General features: G+C 40.5%; 1 protein-coding gene across 5 annotated transcripts in view; it reads right to left on the bottom strand.

Annotated features, from left to right (window-relative positions):
- Positions 1-481: 481 nt before the first annotated feature.
- The window catches only part of Odf2l (outer dense fiber of sperm tails 2 like), a 38,077-nt gene continuing 16,166 nt past the window's right edge, over positions 482-22,392 (bottom strand). For 2 of the 5 annotated variants that reach the window (XM_031375742.1, XM_031375741.1), the window contains exons 9-17: positions 19,437-19,546; positions 18,218-18,353; positions 15,069-15,179; positions 10,240-10,344; positions 7,771-7,929; positions 6,038-6,123; positions 5,750-5,912; positions 3,706-3,831; positions 482-1,397 (exon numbers count right to left, since the gene is read on the bottom strand). In XM_031375742.1, coding sequence (XP_031231602.1) covers positions 1,269-1,397; positions 3,706-3,831; positions 5,750-5,912; positions 6,038-6,123; positions 7,771-7,929; positions 10,240-10,344; positions 15,069-15,179; positions 18,218-18,353; positions 19,437-19,546 — 1,125 coding nt within the window. In that variant the 3' untranslated portion in view covers positions 482-1,268. The remainder of the gene's footprint in view (positions 1,398-3,705; positions 3,832-5,749; positions 5,913-6,037; positions 6,124-7,770; positions 7,930-10,239; positions 10,345-15,068; positions 15,180-18,217; positions 18,354-19,436; positions 19,547-22,392) is intronic. The other 3 variants (XM_031375739.1, XM_031375740.1, XM_031375743.1) reach the window with 2 other exon arrangements.

Below are 22,392 nucleotides of genomic sequence, written 5' to 3'. Positions count from 1 at the left end.
AATGATCATGCCAAGGTGGACAGAGGAGAGTCTATGGGGCCTCAACCCTACACCAATGGTCATACCAATGAGGACAGGAGAATCCACAGGGCCTCAACTCTACACCAATGATCACGCCAAGGTGGACAGAGAGAGTCCACGGGGCCTCAACTCTACACCAATGGTCACACCAAGGTGGACAGAGGAGCATCCATAGGGCCACACCCTACACCAAGGCATCTGAGGAGAGCTGGGAGCAGGAGACGTGGTCTTTCCCAGGGAAGAGCATACCAACTAGTTGTTCAATGCCAAATGACAACCCCGACAACATACATACAAGTAACATTATGTAGACTGAACATATACACACATATTTAGGAACATACACACTTATGCTTACGCATATGCTTACACACACACACACACACACATACACACACACACAGTAACAACTTGTGAAAAAAAGAGGCCACAAATTTGAAGGAAAGCACAGAGATTTTGGAGGGATGGGAAAAGTGTAATTAAATTCTAATCTCTAAAATAAAATAAATAAAGGCCTTATCCCAAAGCGTCCTCCTGTGGAGAATGCCTAATTTCAATCATCCATGTGATTTGGTCACGAGAAGGGCAGAGGAGCTTGTTGTCCTTGTGATCCTGCAGTTAACACCAAGGCTCGACGGTGACTATAGTAATAATATCAGACAATCACTAACACAAAATGAAAGCAGCAGCTCCAGCTTCTAGCACAGCCTGGATGCCTACAGAGAAGGGCTGCCAACATGTGTTCCTGTTTCCATCAGCGGCCACTGAAGAGCTACAATCTGATATCTTATATTTAAAATCTCACATAAATGATAAAAACTCAACATATTGGAAGCAATATTATATACAGTGAGACACTTGCTATCTTTAAAACTTATACTGTTATTAAAATTAAATTTCTGAATATTTTATTTATATAGTATTACAATATAAAACAAGTAAATACATTGTTCAAAGTCATGTATTTGGCTCATAATTGGCCTAGATTTGTTATAAATTTACTTCAATGGTTTATAAGAGTAATTCTGATTTTTGAATATATGGGGAAAATATTTTAAAAATTAATATATTTTTAAAAAAGAATAAAACCAGACTTCAGTGCAAATTATCTACCACAAAGGAATAGTAAGAGCTGTTATTTCTTAAAGTTCAATTAGATAAATTATGCTTCAAGTATTTTCACATACAAATTCTAATACTGCTAACCTATAAATCACAAAGTATAACAATCAGAGGAATTCATCAATTTATCTAAACATCGTTATATAGGAAATTTGAAGAAACTGCAAGTAATTCTTAATGCTCTCATTTTGAGTCTCCGACTTCTCAAGACTGTGCTGCATTTCTTTCAAGCATATATCCTGATGCTGGGCTTTCTAAATGAAGAGAGAGACAGAAAATCAATAAGGCATTCATATACAAGATGAGGATTTCTAAGATGAGGATATATGCAATAACTGAATATATGCCAATAAAAGCAGCAAACACCAAAATTAACTAGACCCAAAGTCTACATAGTCGGATAACCTACAGTACCATTAGAATAGACATTCTAGAAGGAAAGTTGTAAAAACTGACAGAACTTAGTTTTTCCCTAAGAAATTTACATATCTTCTTTAAAACAGTATCTTTAGTGATTAAAACACATATGATTAATCACTCTACTTTGACAATTTACTGCATACTGCAACTTTGCCCTAAATTATTAGATATAATATGATGGCTTTATTTAGAGCGTCATGATTAGTTCCTATTATGTTACCATGACATCTTTTCTTACTCTTCTTTTGCCATTTTGTCTGCCAAAATATCATGTTTTACCCCATAAGACCTTCATGGCCTTTAACTTTACTTTATAAACATTAGTATAAAAAAAACCTTGCAAATAAAGACAGCAAGCACCAAAATTAACTAGGCCCAAAGTGTATGTAGTTGGATAACCTGCTGTGCCATTAGAGTACATATTCTGAAAGGAAAGTGTAACACAGACATTAACATTGTCTCCTAAACACTTCAAAAGTGAAAGGAACTTAACTCGCCTCCACTGAGGAGAAGTTGTAATGAACTCACACAAATTTTGAACTTTGGTTGTGTACAGATTTCTAGGTAGGCTACTTACTGCAAATGCTTTAGCTAAGACAGGCTTCCAGCTAAAACCCACACTCCCCGAGACCAGAGGCCTTTGTGTGTCTCACAGCAGATATTGACCCCAGCACCTGAAACTGAGCCGAGCCCAGCAGGAGACGCAGGGAACTGTGTGGCAAAGCCCTGGACTGGACTGCACACGCCATAGTATGAATGGAGCTGGGCTTTATGGTGCATCAGCTTGGAGAGAACAGTAGCTACACAATTACACACTGCAGGGTAGACCGTAAACACAAATGAGATTTGGGACAGTAAGGAAGGTCTGAAAGACACTGTAACTTCAGTACGGTCGCCATGGTTGTGAAGCTGTCCAATCACCCCAAAGTGTGCGTCCACCCCACCTCACAGACACAACCATGAAAAGGCCTGCAGGGTACACCATGTACTGTGGACCAGTCATGTGGCCAGGGTTAGGTTCAGGCTGTCTGAGCACTCACAACTCAGTCTGGCTAATATATGTGCATGTGCATGCTAATTACTCAACTTCAGTGCCCTGGAAGGCACCCAAGACATTCATTTATTTCTAGCTATTTCTAATTTAGACTCAGAATTCTAGATTGTTTACTAGCACAACAATTACTGGGTTTAACATCAGATCTTAACCTATTGATTTTAGCAGCTTTAGCAAAGTACTAAACACAGGACAGGGAAATCATCTCATCTCAGTTTATTTTTTCAGGGGCTTCAACTGCACAAAGAACATTACACATTTTACAATCCTGATGGGGAGGAGTTTGTTTGTTTGCTTTTATTTAGAAACCCAGCAAGCTTATTGAACAATAACAGTAAACAGTATACATCAAAATAACTTAACTTTTGAACCCTTAAGATTTACAACTTGGAAATGAAAAAGGAGTTTTAACAAAGTCTCTAACTCCTGGAAAAATAAAATACCAGCATTCTCCATGTAATTATCAAGAAGACAGTAATTAAGTAATTTAAGCACAACTAAAGCCAGCTTCAAGAGTATCTTAAGCCAACAGACTTTTATTTCATGAATATTCAGGAAAAAATATAAGAAACTAATTAAACTTGGTATTCTCATTTCACAGCTGAGTGGCTCAAAGCTTCCACCACTCATGCAGACTGGACAATGGTGAATATTAAAATCATATCTTTCTAAGACATAATATTTATTAATCTAGGCACATATAAAAATCTAGCTTATAACTCTTTAACTTGCATGTATCTTTGAAAGATGAAAATTCAAGCAAATAAAATTTAAATAAAATGTTAAGAAGCTTCTGTGTGGAGCCTTCCCTGAGCAGCTGTCCCCAGACACGCTGGGCAGGGATGAGCAGCTGTCCCCAGACATGCTGTGCAGGGATTCACCTGATGCGGCTTGGAGGCCGTGTGACTGAAGCTGCACAGAGCAGGGTGATGAGAACTCTGTTCTGCATTTTGATTATTTGTCATTCCTAATATTCACAGTAAAATGAAAGCCCTGACCTGCCTCCACCAGTACTTTAAGAATGCAAATAAGATACATGGAATGCACGTTAAATGCTCACTTTCATAACAAGCCACAGGAATACTTACAGTGTTCATTTTGTCAACAAGTTGATTTTGCTCTTCATTTTTCTTTCTAAGCTCAGTTTCCAGATCTAATATTTTAATTTGTAAAGCCCTCTCTCTAGATGACATTTTCTCTACTTCTGCAGAAACCTGTAATTTTCATTAAGAGAATAAAATAACTAAATGTGTTTTTCTTTAAATATATTTTGAAGTCTTGATATATGTATAAAAGTATACATAGTATACTTTTTTCCCAATAGATGTTAGTTGGGTATGACATCCCATTAGAAATTATTTCAATGTACTTTATCTTGAGCTGGGGATATAGCTCCATAGGAGACTGATTTCCTAGTTCCTGTGCAAGGCCCCGGTTCAATTCCAGTACTACAAAGGGGAAAATGAAGAGTTTAATTTTGAAAAGCGCACACAAGATGGTCCTTGATTCATCATTCAGTCTCAGTGCAGCCTGAGAGTGAGTCTTCTACTTCTCTTGGTTGCTTATGTTATGTTGGTTTGAAGCTACAAGTGTAAGAGCAGAGGCAGGGGCTAGTCCAAGAACAAAGAGCGAAGCAGGAAGGACTGCTCCAACAGAACTCCGAGGACTGGTTCTAGGTCATCTGAACCAATTCACAGACTTCTTCATGAACACAGCAGGAAAGGATAGCAGTGAGCTTTGAAGCCAAGAACAAAATGAGGGGCCCCAGGGAAACATCCAGGCCCTCAATATGGACAAGGGTAACACAGTAGTGGTGGCCCTTGTCACATGTTCAGAAATGACAGACATGGCCACATTCCACTTCTGCAGGACAGAGGAAGGGACAGACACTGTCTGGGGACTCTGACCACTTTTGGACAAAGTCTGAGATCACCTGGCATTGTCAACATCTTATCCTTAACTCAAGGTAAAGCCCTCCAGTTCTTTGCAGAGGTTAGTGGGGCTGAGAAATCTGCAGCTGGCTTACAGCGGGCACCATTCCTTCTTATATCACGTATTCAGTGATGTGCCCTTAAAGTCAACTGAAGTTGGTTTCTCGGTGCAAAACTCAGAACACTGGAAGGTATCAGAGCCTAACCTTGACACAACTGGCCTAAGGACTTGAGGAACACAATAAATTAAGTTAAGAGGAAAGGATTTAAGATTTGGCATAAGCCATGCCAGGTTTGGCAGGTCAGGGTTAAGTGCAGATGCCAAGTAAAGCAGACTTCAGTGGATTTAGACACGAGAGTCTTCAGGGTGGAGGTGGTCACTATATTACCTCACTCACCCTACATGGAATATCACAAGCTCCATTTTGTTGGTTAGGAAACTAAGGTTTTGAAAGGCAGCCTTCCCTTGGTAAGGGTACTTTGCATCAGAGCCAGTACCCAAATTAGCTCCTGGGACTCACCCATGGCCTTTCAACATGAGATTCCAAGTTGTCTGATAAACTCATGTCGTCCTCTTTGACATCTTCCCATCATTTCCTTTCACCCTGGTTGAAATACCCACTTTTCTTTATGTCTTCTACAGAACCTGCATGTAGGGTGACATCCCCACTAAACTGAGTGCCCTAGAACTCAGGCCTAGCCTTTTCTAATTTGTCTGTGAAGAACTATGGAAGCACCCACACGCCAAGAGGCCAGGTTAGCTGAATGTACACTTAACAGACTTAACTGGAATACAATTCTTGTATGCACTTGTTTGCCCAGCAAATATTTATCACAGAGTTGAGCTTAGAGCTCACTGGATCCCAACCAAGACCAAAACCTTTAATTATTTATTTTTTCAACTACACACACACACACACACACACACACACACACACACACACGGGCAGGTGTGTGGAGTCCCACTCTCCAGGTCCTTTCCATCTCTGCCCATTCCCTCACTACATCAGCATACATCTGGAAAAGCAGTGCTGGCTCAGTAATATCTGTGTTTTGTTCTGAGGGAAAACTAAGTAGAGAATAAAAATGGAGCTGTTCCCTCCACCCTGTCATCTGCATATAAACAATAACTGTAGGCTTGGCAATGGGAAATGACTCTGGCAAACTAATTAAAAAGTTTCTAAATAAAGGCCATCTGTACCTTTTGTCTTCCTTCTTCCAAAGCAGCTTCCAGTTGCCTGGACAGTGCTGTGTACTCCGCAGCCTTCTCCTTCAGCTCCAGGTCACTGTGCTGGAGATACTCCTCTTGGTCGGCCAACTTCTTCTCAAGCTCTTTATTCTCTGCATCCATCTGCTCTAATTTCCTTTATATCACATACACACATACACATATACATACATATACACATACATACATATATCACATACACACATAGATTACAGTGCATGAGGAAATATAACATCAGCTTTAAGTCAACTTGACACTTACTCTCTAAGGTTCTCACACTTTAACTGGATGAGATGATTTTCCTCCTCAAGAGAAAGCTTGGTCAGAAGGCTATGGTTTCCATCAACCTAAGTGGAATTTAAAAGAAAAGAAAAAGACAGCTTTTTTCAGTTACTTTCTTCATCAACTTCCAAGGAAATTACGTATTTTATTTAGAAGTATAAGAAACAAGAAGATATGAATACACAGAAAGACACCAAGCCATGTTTACAATGCTAATCCACAAGTTCTCCAGATCCTCAGAGTTTTAAAAGCTGATGTTGTTTATGTTAGAAAATGAAGTACATTTTTTCCTGGGTGATGGTAATTAAAATACCCTGAACAATGTTCTAATGAAAAGGCACATCTAGCTTCTCAGGGACTCGGGACGTGGCTCTGCTGTCAACAACTTTCCCAGTATGTACAAACCCAGCACTACAGAAAGCTTGTGCTGCAATCCAGGCTCTGCAAGTAGCAGAAAGAGGACCAGAAATTCAAGCCCATCCTCAGACTGAAGCCAGTCCAGGCTACGTGAAACCCTGCCTCCAAAGCAAAGCCCAAACAAGAGCAAAACAAAAGCTTAAAAAATATGTGTATGAAAAATTCAAACATTGTTCATTAGACAGTTAATTTGTTATGTTTCTCATGTTAATTGATAAGTTTCTCATATCAATTATGCTCCACTTAAAACACTGATGGATAGTTACCTGTGACAATGCTGAGTAAAAGTCAAAAACAAAGTTGCTCATGTCAGAACAGACTATTCTTCCCACTGTTTCACTGTCTGATTTAAAGAGCTGAAGTAGCTTTCATAATAATAACAATATTTCTCTTCAGGCCTAGAGAGATAGCTCAGCAGTTGTGAGCACTGGCTTCTTTTCCAGAGGACACAGGTTATATTCCCTGCACCCACATGGTAGCTCACAACCATCCCATAATTCCAGTCCCAGAAACTATGATGCCCTCTTCTGGACTTTGGCACTACATGCATGTGGTACACAGAAATGCAGACAAAACACACATGCACATAGAATAAAAAATATTTTTTTCTTATTCTTATTAAAGTAGCAAATTTTTTTTCTAGTAGAATTTCTTCTTGGAAATTTGCTTTGTGTTTTTGAAAGCTAAATAAGTTTCTCTTGAAAGGCACAAAGTAAATTCTTCCTAGAACTGTCTTACAAAGTAAAGAAAAAGCCTGAGTAGCAGACTCAGACAGGCTTCTTTAAGAAAACACGAGGTAATCCTAAAGCACGTACAGACTGTTCTCTGTAATGTGCACTGAGGGGGGGGGGAGAGTATGGTGACAAAGGCACACAGTCCCTATGCTGATGGACTGATAGGTATTAAATGAAAGAATAGAATTACCCCGATAAGCATGATGCACAATTCTAATTCAAGTGCATTCTAATTGTTGCAAGGTAAACTATTATTTGTCTTATGCTTATATCAAGAAACAGACAGGCAAGCCCAGCTTTGCTCCTCCTCTCATTACATCACCACACGATGTCCTCCAAGTCCAAATGCAGACACATATAAATCACCCATAGCAGCTATCTTTATGACCAGTGTCACCAGAAAATACTAAAGATAAATAGTCAAGTCTCTACATGAAAATACCGCATCAGTGATATAGAAGGAATAAAATGTTTAACAGACACGCATGCCATCAACTGCTGAAATGATGTCGTCAAATGTTTCTTTAACACATCTTCCAAGACTCAGAGAGCGATGGACACCTGGCCCTGAAGCTCCCTAATGGTGAGCGCCTGCTCTGCACACTTCTCCTTGCAGCGCTGCAGAGTCTCCTGACACTCCTGAAGTCTCTGTTCGGCTGACGTGAAGGAGTTGCGGGCTTGTTCTACCTGCTTCAGATGAGACTCCACCTGGCCTCTCATCTGAGGTGTGGCATTAGGGGAAATAAATGCAAGGTCACACATTTGGCAGGAATATTCTTACTATCTTAAAGACTACACAAGCTTGTTATTCATCAGTACCTTACAAATGTTAATTTACATGAGACATAGAAATAAAATTAATCAGTTTTCAGATAGGCTGCCAGGCAGGTAAGAACAGCACCGTCAGATTGCATCTGTGACATGGCTAAGGAGTGGGCGTGCCTCCTTCCCGCTGGCCTGTCTTCAGCACTTCACTGTACTGTGCCGCGCACATGCCCTTTCAGTCAGTGGAGTCTACTGAGCATGCTCCAGCTACTGCACTGGGTCTCAGATGACTGCATTTGGTCACTGTTGTCATGGTGAGTACCCACAATACTCCCCTCACCCCCTGCCCTTCTCACTGTGGCACTTCCACAAATCATGGAGAAGGGAGTGCCTAATACCATCTAAGAACACAGCATTGTTCTCTGTAACTGTAAACAGCTAAACGATGACATTTAGGGTGTTCCTATGGAGGAACCTCAAGAGGGAGACCTCTCTGAGCTGGACACTTGCAGCACAGTGTAACATCTGGCCATCTTGAAGACAAAAGATAAGCACACCTCTGAACATCTAAAACAGATAAGATCCCAGGAAAAAAATTAGGAGACTCAAGCATCAGAGAAATAAAAAGACTTTCCTTTTTAAGTTCTATCACAGCAAATACTATAAGGGCATAGCTAAAAAAGACCCAGGTTCCTCCTTTCTGGCTCTGACCTGGGCCTTTACAGCATTCCCTAGTAGCAGAGGGGAATGTGCATGAGATGGCCCAGTGAGAAACAACAATAGATTTGTAATGGCATCTTCTTGGGTGAGAACAGCTCTAAGAACAGCCGTTCTGTATTTGGTGGCCTGGCAGCCAGCTCAGGCTGACCCTGTCTTAACAGTGATGCCTCCTCTTAATCCCCAGTCTCGGAATGGGTCAGCAATGCAGCCATGACAGCCATAGACTGCGCCTAACCACTAACGCTCCTGACCTCTCGGCCAGGAATCAGTATCCTATGACTCTCATTTTTTCCTTAGTAAAACAATGTGAAATCCAAAAGAGAATGTGGCTCCATCTAAAAACTTAAAACTATTCACAAAAACAATATCATCTGCCAATGCTGCCTTCCCTCCCTTCTGCTGCAATTGGATGAATAAAAGGGGAGGGGCTTCAAGATATCATTGTTTTCCAAAATGCATTTACCACAGAGTATCATACTTTGCAATTCTTTTAGATACTAAAGACATAAAAATAGAAAGAGAGAGAGAGAAAGACAGCAGAGAGAAGAGAGAGAAATACAGCAGAGAGAGAGGGAGATGGAGAGGGAAAGGGAGGAAGGGAGGGAGGGAGGGAGGGGGAGAGAGAGAGAGAGAGAGAGAGAGAGAGAGAGAGAGAGAGAGAGAGAAACTACTTTGCCTTTTATTGCTGGTAGACCTCAGTGATAATAATTGGGCCTTTTAAGCTGAAGGGGTTTGCAACCCATAGGAAGAACAACAATATTAACCAACCAGACCCCCCCAGAGCTCCCAGGGACTAAACCACCAACCAAAGAGTACACATGGAGGGACCCATGGCTCCAGGAGCATATATAGCAGAGGATGGTCTTGTCAGTCATCAGTGGGAGGAGAGGCCCTTGGTCCTGTGAAGGCTCTATGTCCCAGTGTAGGAAAATGCCAGGGTGGGGAGGTGGCAATGGGCGGGTGGGTAGGGGAACACCCTTATAGAAGCAGGGGGAGAGGGGATGAGATAGGGGATTTCTGGGGGGTGGGGGCAGAAACCGGGAAAGGGGATAACATTTGAAATGTAAATAAAGAAATTATCCAATTAAAAAAAAAGAAAAAAACAAACAAAAATAGTCAATATCATTAGTTACTAAGAAAATGCTGATAATAAAACCCACAATAAGATACTACCACCTACCTAACAGAATGGCTAAAGTAGTCATAAGAACAATAAACCTTGTCCATCATGCATTATTGTTAATGGAATAAATTTTTCTTTATGCTATTCGAAAAAAAATTGGGCCTTTTAAATTTTAAACTCATAACAAAAAATGAGGCATTTATGCTATTTCTCAAATATGAATAAAAAAGTAAAAAGATGTTCACACAAATAAACAACATTTCAAGCACAGGAGAAAGAGTAAAGAGGAAAGGTGAACTCGCATGGAGCCTGGCGAAGGCCACTCCTAGGCATGCACTCGGGAGACGACTGACAAGTAGACCAGGCGGGCTCACACGGAGGCACACATGGAAAGTACTTCATTACTTCAATTTCAAACTCACCTTCTCTAACTTTTTGTTTTTTTTAATTATTATTAGGTTATTTTCATGTAGTAAATTTTTACATCTGCTTTTAACCATTTCAGCTGCTTCTTGCAACTTCTGTACCTAAAAACAAAAACAAAAAAATAGACTATAAAGTACCACGTATGATTTTTTTTTTTGTTTGTCTTGTTTTGTTTTGTTTTGTCTTGTTTTCAAGACAGGGTTTCTCTGTATAGCCCTGGCTGTCCTGGAACTCACTCTGTAGACCAGGCTGGCCTCGAACTCAGAAATCCACCTGCCTCTTCTTCCCAAGTGCTGGGATTAAAGGCGTGCGCCACCATCGCTCAGCTACACGTATGATTTTAAGTTTAACATGAAATAATGCTAAGGCATTTATTTTACTTTGAATTTGTAGTTCTTTACAACACTCTCTGCATGTTCATGTAACATTACTCCAGACACTATTTCAGTGTTCAACTCTAGCTCATCCCTCCACTGTCTGCCTGTCTTCTCCAACTGATGCTCTCATACTTTACCTGAGCTCTAAAGGCTACATAGGTCTTTTCAGGTCACTGCTACTTTAAGAAAGTGGTCTCTTATTTCACCTAACACCTATCATAACAGCTGACATCAGTTACACAAGTGACAGCTCATGCTGGGAGGATGTGAAGCAAGGGGAACACTCCTCAATTGCTGCTGGGAGGCAAACTTGCACAGCCACTGTGAATAAGTGTGGAAGCTCCTGAGGAAGATAGACACCTAGCTCCCTCAAGATCCAGCTATGTTGTCACTCTTGGGCATATACCCAAAGGACGCTCATCCAGTCTTGGTCAGCCCTATCATCATTGGAAACAACCTAGACATTGCTAACAGAACACTCTTTAAAGAAAATGTGGTCCGCTTACACAATTCAACCACTAAAAACATGAAACCATGAAATGTGCAAGGGGTGGGACTAGGAAAAAATCATCCCGAGTAAGGTAACCCAGACACAAAAAGACAATATGATAGCTACTGCTTGCAGGTGGATACTAGCTGTCAAGTTAATGGTAATGAAGTACAATCCATAGAACCAAGGAGGTTAGGTAGAAAGTAAGAGACCAGGGAGTCGAACAGATCTCATTAGGGAAAGGAAATGGATAGTTATGGATGGGGGTGGGAGCAGACACCAGGAGATCAAGTGTGAGGAAAAGAGGGCAATGAGGAGGGAATAGGGAGATGCAGCTAAAATTAAGGGCCATTTGAGGGGTAGTATGGAGACCCAATGCAGGAGAGGCTTCCTACAACATAAACATATATGAAGGTATTCTTAATGAAACATCCAGATAATGGAGGAAACAAAGCCCCAGCTGGCCATCTCTTGTCATCAAAGCTTCCAGTACAAGAATTGAATTGCAACTAATTGAGTTACTGGCCAAAGGGGTCCTATGGGAATCCCCAAATAACTCAGGCTATTGCCAAAACAACACACCACAAGCTGACAGCAAGGGCTCACTGCTGAAGATGACACCTACACAACCCACCGAACAAGGACAGGTCATACTGGAGCCTACATGCAGCTTCGCCTATATGTGCCAGAACTCTGATACAGGAAGGTACTCCGCACATTATCAAAAGAGAAACATAAACACCAAGTCAGTCACAAACCTTTTCACCTACAATGATACCCTACACACAAGATACACTAGGGCAGCAGTTCCCAACCTATGTATGGGTTGTGACTTCAAGAATATTAACATTATAATTCATAACAGTAACAAAATTATAGTTATGAAGTAGCAACAATAAGTATTTTGTGTTTGAGACTGCTGCAACATGAGGAACTGTATTAAAGAGTCATAGCATGCTGGGCAGTGGTGGCATACGTCTTTAATCCCAGCACTTGGGAGGCAGAAGCAGGCAGATTTCTGAGTTCGAGGCCAGCCTGGTCTACAGAGTGAATTCCAGGACAGCCAGGGCTACAACAGAGAAACCCTGTCTCTAAACAAAAAACGAACAGACAGACAGACAAACAAAAGAGTCACAGCATTAGGAAGGTTGAGAATCACTATACTATGGTGGCAAAAACTTGTGGAAGTAAGCAATGAATATATGATGTGACCTAAGACCTACTCCATGAGATGGAACCCATATTTAACAATGTTTGGTGACCAAGAACCACAGACTAAATTAGTCCAAAGACCTAGAGCAAAACCAAATATTACTGTTCTACACAAACAATAAATTAGCACAATAAAAATAAAAATGACTCCTAATGACATTCTGCAGTACTCATAGATCAGTGCCTTGCTTAGCCATCATTAGAGATGCTTCCTCCTGCAGCAGATGGGGACAAATGCAGAGACCCGCAGCCTGACGTTATGAACAAGTGAGAGACCTTGGAATGCTCAGCCATAAACATGTTTTCATCAAATTTCTCGCTGCAGGGCCTAGGAAAGCCCACAAAATAGGAGGAAAACAAGAGTGTAAGATCCAGGGGAAATGAAGGTGACCAGGAAAACAAGGCCATCTAAATCAACACCAGCAAATATCATATGAACTCACAGACTGAAGCCACATGCACACATCTGTACCAGGTCCTTTGGGTATTATTACGGCTTCCAATTGAATGTTTTTATGGGATTCTTGTGTGAACTTGTGGGCCTCTGGTTCTTGTGCCTTCTCTTGGGCTCTTTTCCTTCTTTTTAATTGTTTTGACCAATTCTGATTTGTTAGTTTTTGTTTTATCTTACTATATTTCAATGTTTTATTATTATCCCTTAGAAGCCTGTTTTCTAATGGAAGAGACAGAAAGGGAGTGGATCTGTGTTGGAGGAGAAGTGGGCAGGAACCAGGAGGAGTAGAGGGAGAAAAAAAATATAATCAGGATATATTATATGAAAAAAATCTATAAATGGGGGTAGGGACTAACTCTCATTTCAATAATTTTCCCCACCAAACCAAAACCCATTCAAATACCATGGGTGAACTGTATACACCGCCCAGCAGCTACAACATAGTATATTCAGATGAGACATTCTTGCTGAGGCCTTAAACCCAAACAAGCAGTGGGGACACAGACAGAGTGCTCGGTACCACAGTCCTCCATTCCACACTTAGCTCCCTATCTGAGCTCTTCAGCTGGGTATCTCAATGGAATTTTCCACCCAACACATGGAGACACAGCCCCTCCACTTACTACACTTCCCTGCCTCTCAGGCTTTGCCTTCAACACGTTCTCTTTCCTTCCTTGGTTCATCTCCTTCTTTTCTCTCTCTTTCCTTCCTGCAATGTTAGGGACTGAGTCCAAGGCCTCAAACATGCCAGGCATGCAGTCTTTGACTGTACCACACCCCCAGTCTATCACTATTCTTAATTCACACTCTTCTAATAACAGCTCTTCCTTTAATGCCCAATCTGTTTCCCATCATGCAAGTATCTGTGTAATCCAGTCTTTCCCAGTTTTCCTTTGGTCCTACATTTCTAAAACTAAAAGCTTAACTATAACTTATCATTGGACATACATTTTATTTCAGATAACCACCATATGTTCTTCTGTGTCTCTGTGGAGTATGTGTGTGTCCATGTGCATGAGTGCATATGTGTGAGCATATCTGTGTGTGTACATGTGCATGAGTGCATATGTGTGAGCATATCTGTGTGTGTGTACATGTGCATGAGTGCATATGTGTGAGCATATCTGTGTGTGTGTACATGTGCATGAGTGTATTATATGTGAGTGCATCTGTGTGTGTGTGTACATGTGCATGAGTGCATTATGTGTGAGCGTATCTGTGTATGTGTACATGTGCATGAGTGCATATGTGTGAGCATATCTGTGTGTGTGTGTGTGTGTACATGTGCATGAGTGCATATGTGTGAGCGTATCTCTGTGTATGTATGTGTACATGTGCATGAGTGCATATGTGTGAGCGTATCTGTGTGTGTGTGTACATGTGCATGAGTGCATATGTGTGAGCGTATCTCTGTGTGTATACATGTGCATGAGTGCATATGTGTGAGCGTATCTGTGTGTGTGTGTCCATGTGCATGAGTGCATATGTGTGAGCGTATCTGTGTGTGTACATGTGCATGAGTGCATATGTGTGAGCGTATCTGTGTGTGTACATGTGCATGAGTGCATATGTGTGAGCGTATCTCTGTGTGTGTACATGTGCATGAGTGCATATGTGTGAGCGTATCTGTGTGTGTACATGTGCATGAGTGCATATGTGTGAGCGTATCTGTGTGTGTGTGTGTGTGATGACAGATGTCCTCTCTAATCATTGTCTATTTTCTGAGACAGGGTTGGTCTGTCAAGGAGATGAGTTACTAAAGACTAGGCTGGCCGGGCAGAGCTCCAGGCATGGGTGTGCTCCGCCTCCCAGTGCTGGGTTACAGACCCACACTGCAGCACTCAGCTTTTTAGTTGGGTACTGGGGATCCAAACTTAGGTCCTCATGCTTGCACGGTAAGCACACTTCTAACTGTGTCATCTCACCATACCTTATATGTTTCTTTCCATTTATTTCATGTGAATAAATGTGAATTTTACATTATTTATTAGGAAAGGAGGAGTGCTGTGATTAATGACCCTAGGTGGTAGTCATTATTTTAAATAAATGCCATTCTCATTATGCCTATGCAATCAATTTAAACTTTCCTCTTAGCAATGTCTATGTTTTCCTAAGTAGAGCTAGTGTCTAGAATTGGCAAGACAACCTCATGAAGGCAAATGGGGTCTTGGAGTGCTTGGCATCCTTGACTTGTATTATGTCAGATATTTGCCCCACCTCTTCTTCATTTCTGACGACCTGAGTCTCAGTCATCTCCAGAGTTTAACGAACATTAAAGCAGATGAGAGTCACCTGAGTTCTGTATCCTTCAGCGAGGGCTTTCTGTTGTCTTTCTACTTCCTGCAGTTCTACAAGTTCATTGTCAACAGAAGCAACTTCTTCCTTCAAGGCATCAAGCGTACTCTAGAAAGAAATACGTGACTGACGGAGTTTCTAACCATCAAAACATTGCAGTCCTAGCTGAAGAATTATTAAAGAATAACTCATTCATCAACAGCAATGGAGTAATCATTTGATGGCATATAATTGCCATCTAAAATTAATGACTCATGAATAAATTTAATCAGTACACAGGACAGAATTTTTTTTATTACTGACAAATAAAAGGAGCTGAAAAAAAGTTGTGTTCTAAATAAGAAGAATCAATAATGTGGACATGTTAAGTTTTCTACATTCATTTAACACTTTTCAATCTCCACCAAAAGTCTAACAGTTGAAGGAAATATGACAAAATTAACTCAGAACTCAGATGGCAGCAGGGCAAAGTGGCCCATGACTGTAAACCCCATGCTTACGGAGCAGAGGCAGGGGAACTGTTGCAAGGTTTAGGCTAGCTGGGGCTACTTAATAAAACCAGTATCAAAGTAAAAATGGAAATAAAAACATCTCATATGAGAGAATAAACAGGAAGACCAAAAAATATATAGATGACACTAAGTGGACAATAACCATACTTACTAGATATTGAAATATATAAAGAAGTAAGTTGTCAAGATACTATGAACATAGAAAACAGCAGAAAAAGAAAATACACAGAAATATAAAATATGGTCAACTTTGGGTTTTAAACCACTAGGGAAAACACTGGCTATAAACAAACCTTGAATAAACTGCAACTACTTAGGAAACAGGTTAACTACCTGCCCCAGCCCACTGCTGAAGAAGCATTAAATAAATGTTTTTAATTATAAAAATATGAAGGGGATCCAGAAAAAAACCATATGTGATTTTCAGAGCAGCACAACACTGACTAAAATGCTACGACTTACAAGAACAGTCCCCTTGGGCATCCACCAGTTAGCCTAGCGAAGTTTCACAGATGCCAGCAGAAGGCGCAGACGGGGACAGAAGCAGAGGACATCACTACTCACAGCAGTAGCAGCAAAACAACAGGCACCGTGCCAACTTCCTGAGGCGCACGTCCAGTGGGGTGAGCCAAAGGACGTGATGACAGCTACAGACGAGCTTCATGTATTAGAAGGCAAAGCTGAGTTTAAAGTTCAAGCATCGCATAATAGAGCATGTCTGTTCTTGGCACGAAAGAACACTATGGGTATCTTTGAAAGCTGTCCTCACTAGCCTCAACTCACAGACTGTAGACTGTGAAGCCTTAACACAGTCTGCAGTCAACTGAGGAGCTGCCTAGCTCAGGCTAGCCTGTGGAGATACCTGTGAGGGAGAGCCACGATTAGTTGATGAAGGAGGGCCAGGCCCAGCCCATACTGTGGGCAGAGCATTTCCAGGCAAGTGGTCCTGGGATATATAAGAAAAAAACCAAGCAAACAAACAAACAAACAAACAAAATCTATCCCCAAAAGCAGAGACTGAAAATAGGCACCAATCTAGGTCAATAAGCCCTTAGTAGTTAGCAGTGCATCCTGACCCAAGGAAGTGGAAAGATAAAGGAGAGAGCATTCTCCCAAAACACAACAAGTCAGCACACCTATACAAATGTGTATGAAATGTTAATGCAGCAGAGAGAAAGGAATATTTTGTAAATCCAGCATAAATTTGATGTAGCATTTCCACAGTCCAAGAATCAGACTGATAAGAGATTGTTTTCTATTATCTTCAATTGCAAATGATAAGCAAAGATTGCCTCCCTGGAATGCTGTATCCACTTGAAGTCAGGCAAATGAAGGCAGAATAAAGGTATTTTCAGACCCACCCATAAAACCTTTCATATGTACTTCTTCCTAGTTTCTCTCTTTTAAGGTTAAAACAATGTTTTCAAGATAGATCCTAACAGAACAAGGGGAACTAAGTTACGTAACACAGGCTCTGAGATGGGGTGGCAGCCATGACACTCCAGCAGGACACCTGGAGACCAGCCCGAGGAGGCTACCCAAGGATAAGAGGAGCTCCTGCAATGACATGGTTTCCAGAAGCATAAATATCAAGTACAACTTCTGGAATCTTCATCCTGCAAGGAATGAAGCACTTTCTTTTCTTGGCATTAGAAACTCACTTGTTTCCTTTTTTTGAAATGATTATGATTACTAGATGTTTAAAATTATGTACACACTGGGGGAAATTGCAATGGACCGTTTAGGGATCTACTAATGAGAAAGATATATAAAATTTAACTATTGTTACCAAAGAAAAGGATTTTTAGAAAAATGATGGGATTCCAGACTTTGAATTTCATAATTGCTTAAGTTCTCTCCTTAGGGGAGGGTGGGGGAGGCAGTTACATCCAAATCCTTTCTACTTTTCCTAAACTGTTATTTCTGTTTAAGAACATGAATCTGGGAGAATTTTGTATTTCATGGTACAAGTACTTCTTTTCTAATTTTTGTTTTGAAGAGCTGAGAATGGTGCCCTCATGTTCAGCCACAGGCTAGTCTGATGTCTAAGAATTCGTTTTTTTTTTTTTTTTTTTTTTCTCAGAAAGTCTAAAGTCTTCCTCCCTCATCTCTTCTCTGGGACACATATAAACCAATTTCTCCTTGGACTTGACTCAGTTGGAAATTCTTTATGGTTATAAAGGAGCCAAGAACATACTTTCTGGTTTCACACAGACCCAGTCTGATGTTGTATCATATGGTAACCATGACACCTACAAATACTTTTGTGCAGTAAAGCTAATGTAATTTTGGATGATTCACTGCTAGAATTAGTAAATAAACTGTTTGAAAGTTGAGACAAAGAGAGAGTTGTTCAGCCTCATAAGCTTTGTCCTGCTAAATGAAATTTAAACTTTTTTTGTACATGTAACTAAAAATCTTAAACAAACATAAATATAAGCACAGATACATACTTTATACAGATACACTTGACGGATCTAGAAATTATTTACCTTAATAATACAATATCATGAGGAACATGAGATAAAATGGTACAGGAGCATTAGCCAATCCTGTCTTTACTCCACAATGCTGCCACTAAGTGCACGCACACATGCACATGCATGCACACACACACAGACATACACTTTTTACCTTTAATTTCACATTCTCAATATTTAGGGCTTCATTTTCACCTTCCAGTGAGTGAAGTTTTCTTAGAATTTCTTCGCATGAATTTTTCCCATGAGTTTCCATTTTCCTTAAGTCTTCCAAAAGATTAGCGATTTGCCTTTATAAAATAAGTGAAAGCACAAAAATTCTCATTCAAATAACAAGTGTTTTTAAAGTTATTCTGCTAGGGTGCATTCGTGAAAATTTTAAAAAGCACAGAAAGGTAGCAGGAAGGATGGAGCAAGGGAACAGAAGTGGTACCCCAGGGCTACATTCAAACGAACCAGGATTATGAACAACACTTACTGATGACGCCATCCAGCCTATGTCCCACAGGACGCATGTCTTCCTGGCTCTTCATTCACACATATATGCACACAAATGTGCACACACACACACACACACACACACACACACACACGCACACACACATGCACACACACACATGCACACACACACCACACACACGCACACACACATGCACACCCACACATGCACACATACGCACACATACACACACACACCACACATATACACACACACATGCACACACATACATACATACACACATACCACATACACAAGCACACACACACATGCACATCCACACACATGCACACATACGCACACATACACACACACACCACACATACATACACATACACACATGCACACACGCACACACACATGCACACAGAGTTGTAGCTAAGTTTAAGTTTTTTCTATGGAAGGATCAAGCCAGGCAGTGACACCTCATCTTTAGAAGCAAATTACAGTTGGTTTTCCATAGTAAAGCACAACAGCATGGTAACAAAACTTAAACACCACGGTCTGTTGGTGTTCTGTTAGCATCAGTGTCAAAGAACAAAATGTATGTATTTTTGCTCAATATTCTACTATGCATTTTAGTTACTTAAATTAGGGGATAGTAATTTTTGGATTTAAAACACTTATACAGTTTGCTACTTTCGTTTCCTTGTTTAATTGAGAAATATCACTTCCATTTAGGACAATGTACCTACATTTGTAAGAACTAACACTAAGACATCCTAAAGCACAAAGCACGAATCTGCAGGCTCCACTTTGGACAGTGGGACTTTCCTTCTGATAGAGGAAGGAAAGCGTGAGCACGAGGCACCATCACTAGTGTCAGGAGACCCAGCAGGCAGCCTGGAGAGAGCCAGTGTAAACTCTTGCTTACTTTTTCATTGTTTCCATCTGAACTTCCAGTTCAGTTTTTTCTATGGCAATTTTCTCGTAATTACTTTTCCAGTCATTGGAAGCTGAAACTGTTTCAGACAACTTGGCTTCCTAAAAAATACATAATGCATTCAGCTTGTAGCTTAAACGTGGTTTTTTTCCAGGTCTTATATACAAATACATTATAAATATGAAAACACTCTTCTACTAAAGCAATCAACTTTTCTTAGTGTGCAGCTTTCAATATAGGAAAATTTTAAAGTAAGCTTTAATAAAATACCTACATGACTATTATGTTATATACACACAGTAAAATTCCAATTTACCACTTTAAGAAGTTGATAAAGAAGTTGATGTGATTAGTTATATTTCACAATTAACAAAAATAACTTCTATTTTATTTTTGAATGCATCTGCATTTTCCATTCTTTATATAGAAGAACCACATACATGTGAGAAAAAAGCTTCCCATGATAGATAAAAACCATTTGCAATTCCCCAGCCCCACAGCATCTTGGATCAGCTCATTTGTCTTTTCAGAGGCCACCCAACAGCCTGACAGCCTGCGCTGTTGCTGTCAGCACAGAGGAGGAGCAGCAGTGCCTGAGCCAGTGTGAAGGTGAGATAAGGAAGGACTTTTGTCTCCTTTGTTCATTGCTGTTTGTAGGGTTCTGAATGGTTCCAGGAAGGCAGCACACAGTAGTCCTCTGCAAATCTAACCGCAGAGCCCTAGCCTCTCTGGCTTTGTCCACATTCCATAGAAAAACAAACTCGCTGGTTACCCATGCACCAGAGGACCCAGAGATGGTTTGGCCAGCAGTTAACATGCTATTTTCCTCTGTCCTTCTATTATTCATGCATAGAAGACAGCTTATTGGTCATCTTGTATATACAAGGTATTGTCTATGTTTTTCACAGCAATGTTTGTTATACTAAAGACTAGAACCAGATTTTACATTTTGTGTAAAATAAATTTTAGTATAAATTATGAAGTAAGAGATCGGTATAACATACTGTAAAGATAGTTTCTATTATAATACATAATGTGTGACAACATGGAATTTAAAATGAGGAAGAAATGTGTATACTGGATGTTTAAAGTCCTTATTCTTCTTTACCTGCCCTAATAAAAAGACACACAGCAAATGCCCCTCACCTCGCACTGCACTGAGCTAGTCTGATGCCGCCTCCTAATTAACAGCCCTCACAGTTCCTTCCTTGCAAACCCCACCCTCCTTGTAATGCACGGAGGCATGCGATAAAGCAAACAGGAACTCAATGAGACATCTCACTCAGTGTTGAACCCATTTGTATTTCAAGCTTAAGATACACTTGAGGAGGAGGAATAGTAAAATGTGAGGTGGCTTCAGAATGAAATGCATACCACAAAAACAAGACATTAGTATGGTTCATTGTTAAAGGTCTGCTACTTAAAGAGCAGTAAGGGAAGACTTGCTCTGGAGGAAGAGCCACTGACTAACAGGGAAAAGAGCCAGTGACAGTGAGCAGGAGCACTAAGCCCGAGGCAGCAGCATGCTAACAGCAGCCAGCGCCACGCACTGAGGGTGGAAAGACACAGCATGGAGCAGCCCCATCTGTTTCTTACGCATGCTCCTACAGCTACCTGAGGTAAGCAGTGCTCTCATCGCCTAGCTCATAAAGAAGTGGAAGGTCAGAGAGGTTAAATGCCCTTTATAAAGTCACAAGGCATAACCAGTGCAGAACCTTCCCAAACTGGCATGGGACTTGGTGATGCTACCTTAGTGGGAAAACCTCAAGAGCGTCAATGCCATGATTAGTGTCCACCACTCCAAGCCCCTCCAGGTTTTCAGCCAGGCCACGACCTTATAGAAGTTGAGCCTAGTCTTCAATTCTAATATCTAGTTATACTCAAGTGCACAAAAGTTCAATATTAGAGACTTAAAATGGTAGCGTTTGAGCTATAAAGTATTAACTTGTTTTGTTTGTACAAGCTTCTAGACAAGTCTGTTTTCATTCCTAGAGGCTACTAATAAACCTAGAAGCCTTGGCATACGTTTTGAAGAAGCAGGGTACAAGAGACACAGAAACAAAGAATATATTATTGGATGGCAAAGGAATAAGAATAATGATTTGTCAACAAGAACAAAGCACTAACTCCATTTTTCAGCTCTGTATTATACTCAGGGATATCTTTCACATGTTTTGTTTACGTCAGCATATGGTTTCAAATGCATTGCAGAGGTTAAATGAAGTGAATTACTGAATAAAGTCATATGGTCTAAGAACATAAATCAGCATTTCCCAGACTGATATTCCTCAGAACCACTTCCAAGAGCTGTTTTGTGGGTACAAGAAGAGCTCTGTGGCTAAGTGTGGGAAATTCTTACTTCCATACCCTCATTACTGCATTCTGAAAGCCTTTTCAGGGCCTTTAGTATGTTAATATGCACTGTAACTTTCCAGTAGGCAAGATGGAAGAAGGCTTATCCTTACCTGCCATAGAAGCTTCTAATATGTGTGTTGGGGAACGGCTATGGCATACACTCACATCTCCTTTCAGTAAGCCCCAAAAGTGCTATACAATTCAAAATGGAAGTCCAAGGCAAAAGAGATGAGCACGTTTTATAACATTAATAGTAACACGGATAAGGATGACACCATTATTTCAAGCTTCACAATGCTAACTATGGCAATTAACTATGCCATCCAAGGATGGTAACTAATTATGCTAACTATGCTAGCTAACTAAATTTGCTAACTACAGCAACAATGCTATCCATTTGACTATGCTACTAAGCTATCTAACTATGTTGTCTAACTAACCATGCTATCTAACTATGCTAACTAACCATGCTATTTAACTAACTCTGCTATCCTGCTGACTCCAACTGAGGATGGTATGTAAGCCCATGGAGCATCCTCTGTAAGCACAGACACACTCACCTGGTCTCTGATTTGGAGCATCCTCTGTAAGC

This window comes from Mastomys coucha, unplaced genomic scaffold (assembly GCF_008632895.1).
Source record: "Mastomys coucha isolate ucsf_1 unplaced genomic scaffold, UCSF_Mcou_1 pScaffold16, whole genome shotgun sequence".
Taxonomy (NCBI): domain Eukaryota; kingdom Metazoa; phylum Chordata; class Mammalia; order Rodentia; family Muridae; genus Mastomys; species Mastomys coucha.
The sequence above is the reverse complement of the archived record's forward strand: the minus strand, read 5'-3'. Positions and strand labels throughout refer to the sequence as shown.